This window comes from Equus caballus, chromosome 16, assembly GCF_041296265.1.
Source record: "Equus caballus isolate H_3958 breed thoroughbred chromosome 16, TB-T2T, whole genome shotgun sequence".
Lineage (NCBI taxonomy): Eukaryota > Metazoa > Chordata > Mammalia > Perissodactyla > Equidae > Equus > Equus caballus.
The window spans coordinates 50559355-50578203 of NC_091699.1; the positions used below are offsets into that span (position 1 = coordinate 50559355).

Consider the following 18849-nt stretch of genomic DNA (forward strand, 5'->3'; position numbering starts at 1 on the left):
AGTGAAAGGCAGACATATGATTTAAATTTTCTTTTTTTAAAGGTTGGCACCTGAGCTAACAACTGTTGCCTATCCCTTTTTTTTTTCCCTTTTCCTCTCCCAAAGCCCCCAGTGCATAGTTGTATATTCTAGTTGTAGGTCCTTCTGGTTGTGCTATGTGGGATGCTGCCTCAGCATGGCCTGATGAGTGGTGCCATGTCCGTGCCCAGGATCTGAACCGGTGAAACCCCAGGCCTCTGAAGCAGAGTGTGCAAACTTAACTACTTGGCCACGGGGCTGGCCCTGATTTGAATATTTATTATACTAGTTTACCATCACCTCCAGCTCTTAAGGAAGGCCCCAAAGAGCTGTGTCTTCTGTTTCTCCTCCACTCATGTCCTAGAGACAGTGTATTTTATGCAAGCAGCAGCTGTAGTGCCTGAACCTGAGGGCTAACAAAAGGTTGTAGTGCTGTTTGAATTGAAGCCAGATTTTATCAATTGAACATTGGTAAGACTTGCTTTACCTTCTTACTCACTGTGAGTGTTTAGTATGTATTTATTGACTGACCCACCTTTGCTGTGATGTTAGTAACTGTCTCAAAGACAGGAAGAGTGGAAGGCTGTTAATGAAATAAGCTAGAGAACCGAACCGTATTTACTTTGTGAGACTTAACTTTTCTTAAAATATCTATAAAACTGTAAAGTACAACACTGACTAATTTAAAGCAACTATCAGAACTTAGTGAAATGATTATTCCTCCTCAAAAGGAGATACATTGAGGAGATGAATATGTCTATTTTCAGGGGACTATCATTAAACTTTTTGGGATTTATTTTCAAATCATCACAGGAGTTTATATCAGATTTTTATATATATCTTTGGTGGAATACATATTAATACTTTGAGAGGATAAAATTTGTTGTCAAAGTTAGTTCTAACAAAGGAGGTTGTGATTCAACTGGGTAGTACTATTTTGGGACATTTTAGATGATTCACAGTCCATAGGCTCTCTCTCTCTCCACTTTGGAATTTCTACCCACTGAGTGTGACTGACCTCATGGCAGGGATTCTCATGAACTTGGTCAGTCTGGTGTCATGGAAAGAGTGGGAGTTGGAGGATTGTCACATCAATGTTCTCTTTTCTTCATTTGATTCAATAAACCATGCTGTGCCCTAAATAAGTTTTAGAGAAAAGGAAGTTAATAAGAATAGGCTTACGGTTGTCAGAAAAAGGAGTTGGACCTGATCACTGGTTTTATGATTGTTCCCTGCATGTACTTGAGTGGCTGAGAAGAGGAAGGGCAGGAATAAATGGGGAAGTCTAAGAGGAATCGGTTGTCTTCAAGGTTTTCACTTTGAACAGTTTTTCCTTATAAACTTCTTTTTGAGCTTTCTGCTCCTGAAAGAGTTCTGTGGCAAAAAAAACATTAGAAGACTCTTGGATTCAGTGAAGATTATGATCCCTCCAACTTTAAGTATTTTATAATCTGTTTCTGAGAGTTGTTTTGTTTTGCCAAAATCATGCTAAATTCTAGGACTTTCTGGAATAGGGGAGGGAGAAAGCCAAGATTAGTATGTAGGTCTGAGAAGCAAGAGCAAAAGGACTTCTGGGGACAAATCCCCAGTGTTAGTCACCATTGGGATAATGTTGCACTCTTGAAGTCACTTGAGAAGTTCTGGTGTCCGTGGGCTCCAGTCTACCAGTGAGGCTGTGGCTCTGGAGACTTCAGAGACTGCAGTGTGGGTCTCATTAAGACAGGGACATTGTCTGACAAATACAGTGATCGAATTTAGGAAATTTAATGTCGATACAGTACCATTCTAGTATATAATCTGTCTTCATGTTTTACTGGTTGTCTCAAAAATGTCCTTTAGAAGATCCAAATCAAGATCACCCATTTTATTTAGTTTTTTCTGTAATTAATTTGAAATTTGAAATAGTTCAGCCTGTCTTTGCCGTTCATGACTTTTTGAAGCATACATTTGTAAAATGTTACATTTGTAAAATTCTTCCATGTTCTTACCTTTAGTTGTAATTTGGTCATTCTTATTGCTGTTTAAGGGGTTGGCAAATTTTTCCTTAAAGGGGCAGATGGTAAATATTTTAGGCTTACAGTCCATACAGACTCTGTCACAACTGTTCAGCTCTGTTGTAGTGCAAAAGTAGCCAAAGACAGTACCTAAATGAGTAGATGTTACTGTGTTCCAATAACAATTTATTTGAAAAAATGGGCCGCTTGCTGATAATTTGGGAACTCTTGCTGTATAGTGTTCCATTGTGGGAATATTCCACAATTTATTTATCCATTCTACCATCGATGGACTTTTGGGGTAATTTCCAGTTGAAGGCTATTCTCAATAGTGTTGCTGTGAATATTTTTGTGTCTGTCTTTCAAGAAAGGTAGGTACTTCTGTTAGTTATATTCCTAGGAGTGTAATTGCTGGCTCATAGGGTGTGCATGTTCCACTTCAGTAGATACTGCCAGTTTTTCCTGAATGATTGTATTGGTTGATACTCCCACAAGCAGTGTACAAGGTTCTAATTCTCTACTTTCTCGTTGATGCTTGGAAGTTTTCTTTATTTTAGTTTTTTGGTGGACTTGTGGTGATATTGTATAAGTTTTAGTTGCTGGTGACTGATGAAGTTGAGCACCCTTTCATATTTATTGACCATTTGGCTCTTTAGTAAAGTGCCTATTCAAATCTTTTGCCCATTTTTTTAATTCTTTCTTTCTCATTTTTTTAAAGGGATTTTTCTTCTGTATTCTGGATATGAGTACCGTGTCAGAAACGTTTATTGCAAATATCTTCTTGGTAGCTTATCTTTTTACTCTCATGATGATGTCTTTTTTTTTTTTTTAAAGATTTTTTTTTTTTTCTCCCCAAAGCCCCCTGGTACACAGTTGTATATTCTTCGTTGTGGGTCCTTCTAGTTGTGGCATGTGGGACGCTGCCTCAGCGTGGTTTGATGCGCAGTGCCGTGTCCGCGCCCAGGATTCGAACCAATGAAATACTGGGCTGCCTGCAGCGGAGCACGTGAACTTAACCACTTGGCCACGGGGCCAGCCCCTGATGATGTCTTTTGATGAACAGAGGTTCTTAATTGTAATATAGAACAGGGATCAATAAACTTGTTCTGTAAAAGGCCAGACAGTAAATACACAGTCTCTGCTGCAACGTTTGCAACAGTTGTGTGAAAGTAACCACATACGATGAGCATGGCCTTTTTCCAGTAGAACTTAGTTTACAAAACAGCAGCTGGCTGGATTTGGCCTGGGTCGTAGTTAGTCAGTCTCTCACATAGAGTAACTTATAAAAATTTTTCTTTATGGTTAATGCTTTTTGTGCCCTTTTAAAGAAATCTTTGCCTACTCCAGAGTCATAAATGTCTTCTACTGTGTTTTCTTCTAAAAGCTTTATTTTATCTTCCACAGTTATAAGTATAACCCATCCAGAATTGATCTTTGTATTATGTGAGGGTAGGGGTCAGGATTCTTTTTCTTTTTTGCTTTTAAATGTGCATTTCCAGCTCTGCTTTTTACATTATGATGTGTAACATTTTCATTATCCTTTAGTTCTAAATTATTTTCCAAATTCTATTTTGACTTCATCTTCAGTCCTTATGTTATTATTTCAAAAGACAATTGGAATGACTGGTTATTTCTTATAAATTCTTAATTTTATTACATTAAGTAAAGAACTTTTTGTTTTTTGCTGAGAAAAATTTGCCCTGAGCCAACACCTTTTGCCACTCTTCTCTATTTTCTATGTCAGCTGCTGTCACAGCATGCCCACTGGTAGACGAGTGGTGTAGGTTGGCACCCGGGAATCAACCCTGGGCCACCAAAGTGGAGTGCACCAAACCTAACCATTAGGCCACCGGGGCTGGCTCAGGAACATGTTTTAATATTCTTTGTAACTTAGTGAGATTATTGATGTTGAGAAATCAATTAGTATAGTTGTTGAGTTTTTAAAGTACTCTTCTTTTTTCTGGTTCCTTTTAAGATGTCTTTGTTTTTGCTGTTATGCAATTGTACTATATTGTGTATCTTTTTTGTTAGTGCCGTTGAGTTGATTCCGACTGCTAGCGATCCTGTGAACAGGATAGTGGAACCCTGCCTAGTTTTTGTTTTTGTTTGTTTTTTTGTGCCATCCTCTCACCTTCCAGTGCTATATCAGACAATGTTCCACTGCTATTCATAGGGTTTTCATGGCCAGTTTTCTCAGAAGTGGGTGGCCTTCTTCCTAGTCTGTCTTAGTCTGGAAGTTCTGTTGAAACCTGTCCACCAGGGGTGACCCTGTTGGTATTTGAAATAGCGATGGCATAGCTTCCAGCATCACAGCAACACACAGCCAGCACATTATGACAACTGACAGGTGGGTGGTGTGATTCCTTGATGGGGAAATGAAACTTGGACTACAGTGGTTGAGAGCACCATATCTTTACCACTAGACCATGAGTCTGGCATAGTGTGTCTAGGTGTAGGTTATTTTAGATATTTCTAATATATTCCTCAGAACTGTGGTGTTTCTTGAAGCTGAGGATTCATATCCTTTACAGTTTCTGGGGAATTTTAGCTTTTATTCTTCTGTGTCTAGTTGTCTAATCTCCTCTATATCCTGACAGTTGTGCTCTTACTTTCATTGGATGTTGTTTGTTCTAGGAGTTATATATATATATTTTTCAAGTCTTTCTCTCTCTTTACTGTCTTTAATCATTTTATATATTCTAATTTTAGAAGGCCTATTGTATTTTTTCTATTATCTGAAACTGTTAGGATTCTAATCTTGCTGTTTGTTTTGTCTCTTGACTTAAAAATACTTATGTTTTTTCTTTGTGTGTTTGAATTTTGGCCTGTCAGCTCTCCTTCAGTGGAACTTTATCTGGGAATCCTGTTGGACTGGGTTGAGAATTTGTTCTTTAAAGCACTGCAGAGGGGGGCTGGCCCCGTGGCCGAGTGGTTAAGTTCGAGTGCTCCGCTGCAGGCGGCCCATTGTTTCGTTGGTTCGAATCCTGGGCGTGGACATGGCACCGCTCATCAAGCCACACTGAGGCAGTGTCCCACATGCCACAACTAGAAGGACCCACAACGAAGAATATACAACTGTGTGCTGGGGGGCTTTGGGGAGAAAAAGGAAAAAAATAAAATCTTTAAAAAAAAAAAAAAAAAGGTTGGAATTAAAAAAAAAAAAAAAGCACTGCAGAGGACCTGCCAAATTTAGGACCAAATCTTATGTTAATTTGGCATGGGGTTCCTACACTAAGTGGTTAGCGTAAATTCCAAATTCAAGTTATCTTGGGATAGAAGCTTCTTTTCCTCCTTAGTGGCTGGCAGATATTTTTTCTAGCTCATCCTTTCCCTAATGGTGCAACCTATTGACACCCCTGGCTTTAGATGTGTGTGTGGTGGGTAATTTTTCTTAGTTCTGACGTCCTCCCTTGCTTAGGTCCATGGTCTCATGTCCTGTCCTTGCATAGACAGTAAAACCATACCCTTGAGATTATCAAGGTTGGTGTTACTTGCCTATTTAATCTCCTATTATACCTGTCCTCATTAGACCCTACAGTCATTTTTTACTTCACAGATTCGCATTTTGACTTTTAGTTTGATTTTTTTTTTCTTTTTTGATTTTTGCACCTGGGGATTTTCTTTCTTTCTAGAAATTCAGCTACACATTTAAAATAACGTCTATTATATTTTATCTAACATATTTGTAGTGGTAGAGTTTTCTGTTTATTTAGTCTGCTGTATTGCTGGAGCCAGCAGCACTTTCTTATCTGTAAAATGGAGCGAAAAAGAGTCAACTTTGTAGGATTGTTGTAAGGAGTAAATGAGGTAATAGATGTAAAGTGCCTCATAGTAAATTCTCAGTAATTGGTAACAATGATAATACTTTTTGTTCTCCCCAAGAAGAAAAATACTACAGCAGTGATTACCTACGCTTAGAGGTGCTAATTACATGACTATTAATTTCTCTTATAAAATTGGGAATTATTTCTAGAAGACACTACTTTAATTTCAAAGTTAAAATACACAAATTTATGGAGTATTTGACTGTCATCAAACTTTGTGATGTAAAATGCTTCTGGAGTCTAAGTGACGTGTTTTTTCCCATAGCTATTTTCAAGGTGTGAAGATGACTTTGTGATTTCCTGTGAACTTTCTTGGTTTCGTGGACATACTCAGTTTCTGCTCCTTGATTCACCTTCTCACATCCACTTTCTGGCATAGTCATTTATTGGGTAATAGACCAAAACACAGCATTATAAATGTGTACATTCTACCCACACAGACATACAAAGAGTGAAAACCAGTTGTTAGCACTATCTTGTCTTTAATGAATAAGTCAAAGAAATAAGGACACTATGATACAAACTTACAGCACTTTTAAGTATTGCAGTTAGATTTATCTTTCCTTGGTTTCATTCAGCTCAGCAGAATTTTAGGTGAGCTATAAATAGGTGAGGTGAGACCACTTATATACATCCAGAATAAGATTAGATTAAATTTCCAGTTTAGCCAGAGACAGAACAGCTTATCACACAGCTGGGAATAGAAGCAGCCTGTTAGAGCTGTCCCAGACTCCCAGAGGCTCTAATTGGGGTGTGCGGCTGCTGGGCTAATTCACACAGGGCAGGATCTCGCTGGCTCTGGAAAGCTCAAATTTTGCTACCCTATTGCTCTTTTATTCTTTAGGTTTTTTAATACTGATCAAGAGGAATTTACTCTTAATAATCTGTGCTTCTCCTTTAGGGAATGTTTAAAAAATGAGCCCTTGTATTTGAACCACATCCAGTGTGAGGTAGACCAAGGCCTAACTTTTATACGTTTTAAAAATCAAATTTTAAATTTACCAGTGGAATTTGTAGTGCACTCATCCCTCAGTATCTGAGAGGGATTGCTTCCGGGACCCTGTGGATACCAAAATCTGGGGATGCTCAAGGCCCTTATATAAAATGGCATAGTATTTGCATATAACCTGTGCACATCCTCCCATATACTTGAAATCATCTCTGGATTACTTATAATACCTAATGCAGTGTAAATGCTGTGTAAATAGTTGTTATACTATATTGTTTAGGGAATAACGACCAGAAGAAAAGTCTGTACGTGTTCAGTACAGACACAACTATTCTTTCAATTCAAGGTTGGTCGAATCTGCGGATGCAGAACCTGCAGATATGGAGGGCTGACTGTATATCAATATTTTGTCCATTAGTGTTTCCTGTTGAAACTTTTTGATCGTTTGTAAATCTTGTTTTTCACAGACTGTTTACTTAAAGGGTAATATGTCAGTTGAATTCAAAAACAAATATTTTTTTATCCACTTTTAGAAAAATTTATTTTGTGTGTGTGTGTATGAGAAAGATTGGCCTTGAGCTAACATCTCTTGCCAGTCTTCCTCCTTTTGCTTGAGGAAGATGGTCCTTGAGCTAACATCTGTGCCAGTCTCCCTCTACTTTGTATGTGGGATGCTGCCACAGCGTGGATTGATGATGGGTGTGTAGGTCTGCACCCAGGATCTGAACCAGTGAACCCTGGGCCGCTGCAGTGGAGTGTGCAAACTTAACCACTATGCCACCAGGTTGGCCCTGGAAAAGTTCTTTATATCTCAATTTGTTCCAGAAAATATTTAAGGAGGTTATTAAATTAGCAGTTGTTTATATCTTTGAGTTTATAAAACTTAGAATACAGGTATGAATAATTTTGTCAGAACTTTTGCTTTTCTCATGTGTAACGTATCATTTTTAGGCAAAATGTTTCATGGATTTCAAAGCTGGAGGCACCTTGTGTCACATTCTTGGGGCTGCTTACAAGTATAAAAATGAACAGGGATGGTAAGTTTTTGTATTTATTTGCATGTTTTGATGTAATATTTAGGTTAGTCAATGTTGAAGCCTGTTCTTTCTTTGTAATGGTGTTAGAGAATTCTATAATTCTCTCTCTTTACATATATATAATAGAATTTTATTTGTAATTCACTATAATGCCTGATTGTTTCTCTGTTTGTAATGGACACATCTTGATGCTCAGTGCCTAGAGTCACCCTATCATTACAACTTTACCAACAGACAGTATTCTAATTTTGAAAAAATTAGACTGTAGATATTCTGATGTGTATATATAAGTCATTTTTATTTAGATTATTCCTTGTTAAAGACTGTTATTTTCTCATTGCTTCTTTATTTCTTAGCTGGAATACTTTCCTAAAGAGAAATTTTACTTGTCAGCAGTTGAAAAGGCAGAATAAATTCTTGATTCTCTGTTAACAGATTCATTTAGGTTTTAATCTTCATTTGCAGAAAAATCCAGGCAGCCCTGTTTTAATTTGTTTAATGAGTGCTTTCAAACTATTTCTCAGCTTTCTAATAGAGATAATTCCCTTCAGTCCCATTATCTGTATTGTTTATTAATGAAGCAGTTTCTCCATAAATAATGAGTAAACTCTTATGTAAGCAGTTCTCTAAGTGATGTGTTTCTGGATATACTTCTTCAGTTATCATAAGCCTGTGAAAGAGTGCCTCCTTCTTTAGAATAAAGGGGAGACACTGACACGTCTCTCCTTTTATTGTGCTGAAGGAACCAGTGGAAGGCTGTCAGCTATAATAGGCTTGTCCCAGTTAGTCAGCTCGTAATCTGTTGTCCTGTCAGTTAATGGAAGTTGCTTGGAATTTCTACCCTACTCCTTCTTCAGAAGAGTTTAGGGAAGGAGGATACTCAAAAAAACAAAAGAATGGGATTTAAGGAAAAGTTCTGTGTATCAAGGTTACATCAAGATATGGTTACTCAAGATGGAGGGGACGTCCCGCTTATCTATAAAGGCTATGTTTAAAGCTGTAACTAGTTCTATTCTAAATTACCTATTTCTATGCTTTAGTGCACACTTAATTTCTTAATTGATACTACTTTTTAGGAACCATTTCAGTCTTGTCCTAGCACAGTAATGAAAAAGTCTTACTAAATATTAGACCTCAGTCATAATAAATATTAATTTATTGAATGATTTGCTTTATAAAGCCACACATTCTGTTAGCCACTAGGGCTACTTAGGAAAATTTTCAAAAAATTTAGTTCTTGTCCTCAAGTCATCTAATGAGATGTCTCACCAACTAGATGATTCTGTTGTAGAGATGTAACAGCACTGTGCACAGGATGTATTAGGAACATGCAAGAAGACAGGAATAGCTTCATAGAGGAAGTGACTTTTGGATTGATTCTGGAAGTGATTGTATCAGGCCCATTGAGTAGGTGGTGACATCCTGGAAAGGCTACAGAATTTAGAAAGGTTGGAGGTGTGGGGAGCATCTCCAGGATAAAACAGAGTTAAGAACATGAGTTCTGGACTCAGACTGTGTAATCCTAGCTAGTACGTGGTACTAATGATTTAAAAAAATATAGCCACAGTTAACATTTATTGATCACTTAAGAACAAGCTAAGCATAAACCCCATGCTAAGTTCTTAACATATATCCCTCATTTAACCTTCAGAAAACTCCACAGTGGGCCATTGTACTCATGAGGAAATTGATCCTTGGATTAGTAAATCACTCAAGACTACATAAATAAAGATGGGGTCAGGATTAGAATGCAAAGCAGTTGGATGCCACAGCTCACACTCTAAATCGCTAAGCTTAGCTTCTCTCCCTGGGATTAAAATGGAGCAAAAGCAAAGTAAGCATTGAATAAAAAGTAAGGAGAAAGAAGCATTCACATTTGTAAAGATTAAACCATGTGAAAACAACTAAGAAAAGGTGAAGACAACGCCAGAATGTTTTGCTTGAGTATTTATATAAAGAGGCATTGGGGAAAGATTTCAAGTTGAGGTATAAATAGATGAATTTTACCACATTTAGGACAATAGTTAGCTCAAAGAGAATAGGCACTGTTGAATTTGAACAAATGACTTTTAAGCATATATACAGTAGATAGACTTTCCTTATACTTGAAGAATGGTCTTCTAGTTCACTGCCTTTGGATCTGTGGACTACTTTCTATATGTTGTATAATATCTTAGATTTGAGGAAAATGGGATAGATCATGGAATTGGTACCTCTGTTTGACTGGAGTGGATCTTAATGTCATAAAATTTAATGTTTTATGAAGTTGTTGGTGCTGTGCTTTCATATACTACTGAGAGAATACTCTCATACATTTTCTGGAGTGCTAATAAATTTCCAGATCTTTCCAGCTTATTTCCATTCAGTGCTAAAACCAAGTTTTCACTTTTGTTTAAGATGGGGAACGAGTTGATTTTTCTTCTCTTTTAGGCGGAGGTTTGATCTTCAGAATCCATCCCGAATGGATCGTAATGTTGAAATGTTTATGAACATTGAAAAAACATTGGTGCAGGTAATTCAGAAAGTTAGATTATTAAGAAAATTTTTCCTTTAAAATACATTCAGTTCTAAGATTGGCTTTATTAGATTGCCAAAAGATCAAAGGAAGAAAAGTTTTTCTGAACACTGTTGTTCTATTATTTTTATGGGTTTTGGGGATTAGAGCTATAAAGACTAAAAATCATTTATGGAATATCGATCTTAATCTTCTGGTGAAGTAATCTAGGATATTTTTCTTTATTAATTTCACCTAATCCATTATTTGAATCTTTTTCCTATTTAATATAAACACTCTCATTCTACTAGTCACTTTTTTATATATTCTTTTTTTTGGATTTGTTTCATGGTTGTACCATAAATATAGTTCTTATTTCTCCATCTAGATTATAACCTGAAGGAGAGAACACTTAATTTTCATCTTTTCTGTCCTAGTATTTTTATTGATTGATGATTTTTAGTGATCTCTAAATTAACCTTCCTGGGGAGAGGCAGCTGGCAAAAATTGAGCTAGGTATTATCATTAACTTAATGCCTGAAACTTGTCTCATGGATTATTAACTAGAGAAGTAACTGAATGTTGTTTTGTTTGTTGGTTGATTTTTGGTGATGGTTTTGGGAGTTAATATTCATGTTTTAATCATTGCTATTTATAGGATTAGAAATGGGAAAAAAGAACTATAATCCAGTCTTTATTTTATAAGTAACTTACATAATGACCCAAAATGGGCATCCCTTTTCCCTCTCCCCCCAAAATGAAAAGTGTGGGTGAAAACACTACATTATGCTTAGACTGTCAAGGTAGGTTCACGTAAAATTGGCTAGGGGGATTAATATGTCGTTATGGTACCTTAATGAAAAAGGTGGTGAATTTCTTTAGGTCATGAGTCTAGCAGTTTTTTGTCCAGGTGTACCTAGCTGTAGAGAAGAGTTCTGCAGATGGCATTAACACCTGCTAAACATCTGGGTTTTATATTGAGATAAGATTTTTACAGTCTATACCAAACTACGTCTTCCCATTTAAGCAGTACGGCTTTGAATGCTAACTGTTGCCATTAGGGTAATATATAAATAATGTGACATTATTTCAAAACCAAGAGAATTTCAAAATCTATTCTTTCTTCCTCAGAGCAATTGTCTGACCAGACCCAACATCTACCTCATTCCAGACATTGATCTGAAGTTGGCTAACAAATTGAAAGATATCATCAAACGACATCAGGTAACAGACATGATCACTTTGGAAACCTTGTGTAGTAGAAGCTTCTTATAAATTTCAACCGTAGTACCTTTTGATTTCTGGATACATCTGTATTAAATGAAAGTTATCTCTCTTTGGATTCTTACAGTACCCAGTTGTTTTCTCTCCACTCACCTCCAATTGTTAGACTGGAGTAGCATTCCTCCCGTACCCCAGCATTATTAAGATATAACTGACACATAGCATTGTGTAAGTTTAAAGTTTACAATGTGATGATTTGATGCATGTATACATCCTAGAGTAGCATTTAATAAAGTCATTGATACGCAGTCATCACAGTCTTACTGTGAAATGCGCTTATGTAGTGTTAAAGAGACCAGTGTATTCTGCATTAATGTGATGAAAAAGTCAAAGAATGAGATTTGGTGACAGAATTGTGGTAGGAGGAGATCAAACATTACTTCAAATAAAGCTACTCCTCCCTCCATTATATGTATTGTATTTATATATATGCCTTTTAAAAAATGACTGGAAAATTCTGTTTTTGTTTTCCCCATAAGCTTACTTTGTCTTGATTCACATGTACCAGTGCTATCTTCTGAGATCTTTACCTCCTGCCTCTAACTTCATTTTAGGCTGAGACCTTGGGTATTTACTGCATGTAGGTTTGTAACTACATGTGGCTAAATTGTAAGCAAACCCATGTCATGTTAAACTAGCTGTGGAGAATTTTCTGAAACAACATCATTTAAGTGATAAAGTTTTACCAATCCTTAGGATTAATTGAGAAACCTCATGAAATATCTTTGTTTTTTCTGCTACAAGAGAGATTGCTGGTTGAATTATATTTTAGCATTTAGTAACATATCTTTCCAGGTTCCTAAAGCAAAGGTCTCTAATACTGCTTACAGTTGGAGATTTAGTAGTCTTTTTCTTATATATAACATCCCTGCCGGAAAGAAAGATAATATGATTGTGCTGTCAGATCAGACAGTCTAAATTTGAATTCCCTTTTTCACTAGCATTATGACTAAACAAATTTCTTAACCTTTTTTTCTCTTTTGGATGGTTTGCATATTGGAGTGGCTGTCAGGTAACTTAATTACGTGTGGAATGTTAAAGGGCAGGAATTGAACAAATTAACCTGATAGTTATTGCCTTCAAGCTGAAATTATGTACTCTTCTTGCTACCAAACCATCCTGGAAAAAGTTTATATATTTTCCTATAATTTTTACTGAACATTTAGCTGTCATATTTCTTTTCTTTTTTTTTTTTAAAGATTGGCACCTGAGCTAACATCTGTTGCCAATGTTTTTTTTTCCTGCTTCTCCCTGAAGCCCCCTGGTACATAGTTGTATTTTCTAGTTGTGAGTGCCTCTGGTTGTGCTATGTGGGATGCTGCTTCAATGTGACCTGATGAGTGGTGCCATGTCCACGCCTGGGATCCGAACCGGCAAAACCCTGCGCTGTCGAAGCGGAATGCGCCAACTCAACCACTTGGCCATGGGGCCGGCCCCTAGATGTCATATTTCTTAAGAAATCTGAGTTAGTAGTTGTTTTCTAGGGATAACTACAAGAGGGATGTAAGGATCTTCCTGGTTTCATAGAATCTTGGAGAAGAGACCTTAAGGTCTAACTACAGTGTCGTTTTTTTTTAATTTTTAATTTTTAATTTATTTATGTTTTTGAGGAAGATTAGCCCTGAGCTAACATCTGCTGCCAATCCTCCTCTTTTTGCTAAGGAAGACTGGCCCTGAGCTAACATCCGTGTCCATCTTCCTCTACTTTATATGTGGGACGCCTGCCACAGCATGGCTTGCCAAGCGGTGCCATGTCTGCACCTGGGACCCGAACCAGCGAACCCCAGGCCACCGAAGTGGAATGTGCACACTTAACTGTGGCGCCACCGTGCGGGCCCCTACAGTATCGTTATTGAATACTAGTGATCAGGCCTTTGCTCAAACAGTTAAAATGCATTAATAACTCCATTGATTGAGCACTTACAGTATACTTGTCACTATTCTTCGCTCATTGCATCTGTTAACTTAGTTCTAGCAAAATTCTTGTGAAATTGGTGTTATTGTTACCACTCTATTTCACAGAAGATGCTGAAGCACAAAAACCTTACAAACACTTGTCCCATAGCACACAATTAGTAAATAGTAAAGCTGATGTTCAAGCCCAGGCCTGTCTGATGGACTCCAGAGGCCAAAATCCTGAACACTGTGCTCACACTCATTAGATGTTGACATCCCCTTTTCAGCCTCTCTTGTGGCTGTTCAAAAGTGTACTCAAACACTTCTAGTGATTGAGAATACCTTGCCTTATTTGGTATTTAATTCATCATTAGATAGCTAGCCCTAAATTTTAGAATTTTCTTCCAGTTGAAATAGCATTATTATGTTTTTCTGATTGTAACAATTAGTAAAATACTCATTGTCAAAGACAAAATTCGGGAAATACATTAAGGTGCTACTCAAACTGATTTTAAGACTTCTCATCATTCTTACTGTCTCTGGAATGAACGCTTTTGTGTCTAAATGGCTTCTAAGTCATGTTCTACACTGTATGCAGTGTTCTAGCTGTGGCTTAGCTAAAGCTTCACTTTAGTGTTTATTTCATCCACTATTCTAACATTGACTTAAAACGACAGTTGCACACATGCATGCTAGAGCCAAGTCAAGTATCCATGCCATATGTATGTAGCCCTAGGTTATAGTTTACGGCCATAAACCTGCATTGATTCACTTCAGTTAATAATGATAATTTGTGACAACTTTGAAGTAACTTTTAGAATCAGTTAGAGGTACTCATGTTACTGATAAGATTACCCAGACAGAGATACATAGAGCATTACCTAAGAGGTACTTGTATTATTTTTCTATACAAGAGTATAAACTGTGTCTATACATTATTTATTTTTGTTTTTTCTTGTTAATCACTGTCCCTTTCCTTGACTAAAAATAATAAATATAATCCTAAATAATACTCTTAAAATATAATAAGTAAAATAATGCCTTTAATAATTTTTAGGCATCGGGCACCTCATAGTTTGTTTGCCATGTGCTTTATTTTTACATTATTTGTTCATTTGCTTTCCAGGGGACATTTACTGATGAGAAGTCAAAAGCTTCCCACCACATTTATCCATATCCTTCCTCACAAGAGGATGGTAAGTTAGTTTTTGGTATGAACTGATAAACTCATACTTAAGTAGATTTTAAGTTATATCAGCAGAGGTTTAAACAATATAACTAGCTTCTTAAACGAGTCTGTCAAATATTAAATAAATTGCACAGATTATTTAAATTTATAGTTTCCTGATTTTTTTGCTGAATTGGGTTCAGCAAACCAATTCTGTGATGTTCAACTTTCTGATCTTTAGACTTTTCTTTCTTTGTTGGTAATCATTATCTGGTTGGTATTCTAGGCATGCGTTATGCATTAACTTGTTAATGTTTGCTATGTTGCTTGTGCTCAGAAAATTAAGAGACAGTGCAAGATAGAAGAACATCTCTGGGGAAGATAGACTTACAGGCTCTCTAAACAGGGCTTCTCAGCAGTATATTAGATTGGCTATTTTATAATGGTTCAGATTTTGATCTTTAACTCTTCTATCCTAAAAGTTGATTTTTGTCCGTGACCAGCGTTTGTTAGACCTATGGAAACTGATTTGTGCTAACCAGTCTTTCAAAAGTTGGAAAGTTGGGAAACAAAATATGAATTAATTAATTAACCAAACAGATGGGTGGTGTGGTTCCACAACTGGGAAATGAACCTGGGCTGTGGTGGTGATAGCGCTGAATCCTAACCACTAGATCACTAGGCCTGGCTCAAGAACATTAAATTTTGTGAGATACAGCTGAAGCTATGCCCAGAGGGAAATTTATATATACATACATAGATTGGTCCTGAGCTAATATCTGCTGCCAGTCTTCGTCTTTTTGCTTGAGGAAGTTGTCGCTGAGCTAACGTCTGTGCCAGTCTTTGTCTGTTTTGTACGTGGGACACTGCCACAGTGGGGCTTCATCAGCAGTACTAGGTCTGCACCTGGGATCTGAGTGTGAACCCGAAGCCGCTGAAGCAGAGTGTGCAAACTTAACTACTACGCCACCAGGCTGACCACTATATTTAGGTCTTTTCATCATCAGTTTTTATAGCTGAAGGTTTGATTTTATTTGTAACAGTCAAATTTTAGCTCTGTGATTATTGTGCTTTTATAAAGTGAAAAATCTCACCCTTCCTTTAGTGTTTAGTTAATTGGTGGTTTCTCAGCCTTTATCCTGTTAGGTAATAGCAACTGGTTTCCACTAGATGGAGGTGGTGGATAGCTGTGTATGTTAGAATACTGAGTCTGTTGCTGTCTAACTCTCTGATAAGGCTGATATAAAACTTTTAGTTTGTGTTTAGTTTAGTTTAGCTTTTTGAAAAAAAATGCCTTTTACAAAAGGTTTGAACTGTAATTGTTATAACTAGCTACTTAGCGATTCCTTATTCATGCTAATTTTGTTTTTCTTCTTTGTTTAAGACCAGCTAGTTTACTACATACTGAGCTTGCTTGGTATTGCTATCAATAGAGTAATCATTGAGAGATAGCATTTAAATTTAATTTTAATATATTGGAGGTTATTTTTAAATATAGGACATACTTCTGCACACTGTAGGATCTGCCTTAGAATAGCTGGCTGTCCAGTGAGCGCTGACTCTCAGCAGAGCCCTGAGCTGGGCTCCTTACATGGCTTGTTCCAGGTATGTGTGCAGACGATAACAATACCAGCCACAACACATTAAAACCATATTGTAGAACCCTCAAAAATTAATATTTTTTTATGAAGATTAGTTAAAATAAAGTGTGGTATTTAATGGGCCTTAAGATATTAGTAAGATTTTGAGTAGGGCATGCTAGAAGGGAGTGTAAAATAAGCAAGAGCATAGAGGTAATAAATTATGAAATTTGGGGAAAAGCAAATGGTGAAGTTTGGCTCTATGTCTCAGGATTGTAGGAGACAAGGGAGGATAGGTGGGAAGACAAGAGCTTTGTTTTTATTTGATGGATAAGGGAGATAGTAGGCAACATTGATGGTTTTGTTGAAGAGAAATATGCAACTGTGGCTGTATTAGGAGAATTTGCTTGGGAGCTGATTTCTGGGATATATGATATAAGGAGACGGGTCACAGAGCAAGACCCCTTGGGAAACTCTGAATTAAATTGCTGAGTGAGGGAAAATTTTATCCTTGGATGGGGTAAATCCATTTATCAGGAGAACAAGGGAGATTAGTCACATGGCAAGCCAAGATGGTCTGTATCTTGAAAGTCAAGGGAAAACAAGGAAAGAGAAACATTTTAAAATGCAAGAGGTGGGCGATGGAATTATTGTACAAAGAAATCAAAATGAAGCCTGAGACAAGGCATTTGGATTTGTCAGTTGTGAAATAATTGATAACCTTTGAGAATGAAATTTCAGTAACTTGCGCGTGAGAGCAAGTTGTAGACTTGGTGGAAGATCACCATTTTCTCAGAATGTAAGGCAGAGAAAAGAAAGTGGAGGAAATCCAGTAGGTGGCCTGGGTTTTGTGTTTTAGGTGGTGGCTTTATAGTGTATTTCTGGACAGAGCAGAAGTAAACTGAAGCTTGTAATAGAGTTGAGACCTGAAAGGGATAGAGGGGTTCTTTTAAGAACATGGGTTGAAGTACTGGTTTTAGTAGAAAGAATATGTACTTCTTCAGGGATGAAAATAAATGAAGAGAATTTAAAAATGAGCTATTAATTAGAAGAGGAAAACAGACTAAATATTACTCATGTGGATGAATGCCTTAGGCTTTCTTAGCTGTTCTTCATTCTTTTTGTTCATTTGACTTGATAATTTCAAATGACCAGTCTGAGTTCGCTAATTCTCCTGATTGGTCAAGTCTGATGCTGAACCCCTCCAGTGAATTTTTTTTTTTTAAGATTGGCACCTGAGCTAACGTATGTTGCTAATCTTCTTTTTTTTCCCCCCTCCTTCTCCCCAAAGCCCCCCAGTACATAGTTGTATATTCTAGTTGTGAGTGCCTCTGGTTGTGCTGTGTGGGATGCTGCCTCAGCATGGCTTGATGAGCGGTGCTGGGTTTGCACTGAGGATCCGAACCAGTGAAACCCTGGGCCGCTGAAGCAGATCATGTGAACTTAACCACTTGGCCATGGGCCTGCCCCTGAATTTTTCAGTCAGTTATTATATTTTTTAACTCCGAGATTTCTGTTTGGTTCGTTTTTATAGTTTTTCTCTCTTTGTTGATATTCTCATATGGTTCATGCATCATTTTCCTAATTTTGTGTTGTTGTTTAACTGTGCTCTCTGGTAATGCATTGAGCCTCTTTAAAAGGATGATTTTGAATTTTTCAGGTAATTATAGATCTTTGTTTCTTTAGAGTCAGTTTTTGGGATTCACTTTGTTCCTTTGATTGGGCCATTTTCCTTTTGTCTTTGTGTGTCTTGGTAATTTCTGCTATGTTTTCTGCATTTTAATCAACAGCCAAGGGGCCAGCCCTGTGGCTGAGTGGTTAAGTTGTGCTCCACTTCAGCAGTCCAGGCTTTCACTGGTTTGGATCCTGGGCGCAGAGCTAGCACTGCTCATCAAGCCATGCCGAGGTAGCGTCCCACATACCACAACTAGAAGGACCTACAACTAGAATATATAGCTCTGCAGTGGGGGTTTTTGGGGAGAGGGAAAAAAAGTAAGATTGGTAACAGATCTTAACTCAGGGCTAATCTTTGAAAAAAAAAACCCCAAAAAACCAAAACAGCCAACTCTCCCAATCTTCCCTGGCTTTGAGGAGGGCAAGATCTTCACCAGTCAACTTGAGATTGTAGGCATTCCTTGAATGTTTTCTTTGGATGCATGGTCTCTGGGCTTGTGTGTGATTTCCTGGTAGAGAGGTTTGCTGGTTTCTCTTTCAGGAGCGTATAATCTCTTGTTGTCTCTAGTGTCCGTCTGCTGTACCACAAGTTCTCTGTTGCTACAACGAGCCACTGACCTCTCTTTTGATCTGTGTGGTGCCCAGGCTTCCAAAGTTTGCTGGTTCCTCATCAGCACTCTGAGTCAGTTGAGACTGAAACCTGTGCCTCGGGCAGCCTCCTAAAAGCCAGAACATCGGATGCCTGTTGCACTCTTCTTTTTCCCTACAAGGGAGAAGTTGAGATCTGGGTGCTTTCTCCTGATTGCGCTGAGCTGAGCCAGCCTCTTTCTGTGCTACTGCTGACTCTGTGGTGCTACAATAAACACTGAGCTCTTGTTTGTTCTCCATGGCCACCGTGCATCCATGCCAGTTCCATCAGTGTTCCCAGTCA

At 37.5% G+C, this 18849-nt stretch overlaps 1 protein-coding gene across 4 annotated transcripts in view; it reads left to right on the plus strand.

Annotated features, from left to right (window-relative positions):
• Nucleotides 1–18849, plus strand: part of SMARCC1 (SWI/SNF related, matrix associated, actin dependent regulator of chromatin subfamily c member 1) — a 165609-nt gene that overhangs the window by 19760 nt on the left and 127000 nt on the right. For all 4 annotated transcript variants that reach the window (XM_023620516.2, XM_023620517.2, XM_023620518.2 and 1 more), the window contains exons 3-6: nt 7737–7822; nt 10253–10334; nt 11448–11540; nt 14623–14692. In XM_023620516.2, coding sequence (XP_023476284.2) covers nt 7737–7822; nt 10253–10334; nt 11448–11540; nt 14623–14692 — 331 coding nt within the window. The remainder of the gene's footprint in view (nt 1–7736; nt 7823–10252; nt 10335–11447; nt 11541–14622; nt 14693–18849) is intronic.